General features: G+C 34.6%; 1 protein-coding gene across 1 annotated transcript in view; it reads right to left on the reverse strand.

The window, feature by feature from the left end:
• The window catches only part of LOC107566163 (collagen alpha-1(XXI) chain), a 42892-nt gene that overhangs the window by 18319 nt on the left and 22988 nt on the right, over positions 1 to 1585 (reverse strand). Inside the window, exon 12 of the mRNA XM_016251540.1 lies at positions 538 to 591. Coding sequence (XP_016107026.1) covers positions 538 to 591 — 54 coding nt within the window. The remainder of the gene's footprint in view (positions 1 to 537; positions 592 to 1585) is intronic.

The raw sequence follows: 1585 nt of genomic DNA on the forward strand, positions 1-1585 counted from the left end.
TCCATAAACAATTCAATTAGTGACAATTGCTCTTGGGAGTAGGTCCATCCACTGGCCTCAAAAAGTAAAAGGTTTTAGAGTTCTTTGGAGGATGCTAAACCGTAATATCAAAACACTCCAGATTCAAAGCACTCAAAATAAAACTTCTTTGTCTGTTTGTCATATGCACAGGATGTTTGGACGTGGCAGCACTGCAAGCAGAAACAGCTCTCTGTTATGATGGCCGGTGTAAAGCGAGAGCGATGGGAATGTCAGACATGCTCATCACACCCGTAGATTTGTAAACGGTGCTCTCATTTAGAGAATATACTTCCCTGTTTAGTGTTCCTTTGCTTTATGGAGCCCCTGCAAAGGGACGGTCAGATTTCTGACACTGCTAATTATGAAGGAGTCCAACATTTTACAGTCAACATGTGCAGAGGAGGTTTAGATGGGATCATTGGAATCATTTTAGATGTGCATTTAGCCACACATTTAACAGATGCAGCTTATGTTAAACATTATACAAGAAGAGGAAGAACAGCAGAAGTGACTCACTGGAACTCCCTGCAGTCCATCTGCTCCTGGCAGCCCGGCGTCTCCTTTCTCTCCCTAACAAACACAACACAACACAAGCATTGACCAACAGATCTCATTTTTCCTTTTAAAATAAGTTTAGAGACACACTCAGAATGAAGTTAATGCTCCGTGAAGGGTTTGAAGTTAAAGGAGAAGCGTATTTTCCCACTGAAAGGAGTCTACGACAATTAAAGCGGCGTTGTGTTTGCTTTGCTCTCTCTGGACACATAAAACACAGCCTTTCAGTGCAAAGCAAGCCGGGAGCGCTGGAATAGAAACCATAACATCGACTTCTGTATGCCTTTTCTGTTTTCTTAGTTTTTAGTTCTGCTAGGAAACACTACAAAGATACATAAATGCACAAACACAGCAGATTTTTTTTTTATTCGATTTGTATGCATGTACAAATATTTCAAATCAAAACCTTCTAAAAACAAGATGCATGACTTAAGCAAAACTGTGCAAGTTAATAAGAAATCTTAAAATTGCATTTAGTTTCACACCCCTTAAATAAATTAATTAAATGAATGTAATTCAGGATATCTTGTCAGAAAATAAGTTCTACTAGGATACTCTACTATCACTGGGCGAAATAATTGTCTTATTTTCATAAGATAATTATTATGTTTGTCTTATTTTTCAGGATAAAAACTATTCTATCCAAACACATTCTATAAATTCTACTGTTCTATCAAACTGTATTCTGTAGATTCTATCATATTCAATCTGATTCTATTCAATTATTCTATAAATGAATGGAAATTTGAAACAAAATATAAGGTTATATAGGACTAAACACAAATTATATATGATAATAATATAATGATTTTTTTTCAGAAAATCTTGAATTAAGTTTATTTTCCTAACTCACTGGTATTCATTTATTTATTTAGAAACAGTCCTCACTAAATGTGTTAGATTAATGCTTAAAGTAAAACTATGCTAAATAAGTAATAAAAATGAATTCTTATAAGACTAAATGTCCTATCTTGGCGATGTAAATGTATCTTGTCTTAAGAATATTTAG

The sequence above is a fragment of the Sinocyclocheilus grahami genome, unplaced genomic scaffold, assembly GCF_001515645.1.
Source record: "Sinocyclocheilus grahami isolate Dianchi unplaced genomic scaffold, SAMN03320097.WGS_v1.1 scaffold1053.1, whole genome shotgun sequence".
Lineage (NCBI taxonomy): Eukaryota > Metazoa > Chordata > Actinopteri > Cypriniformes > Cyprinidae > Sinocyclocheilus > Sinocyclocheilus grahami.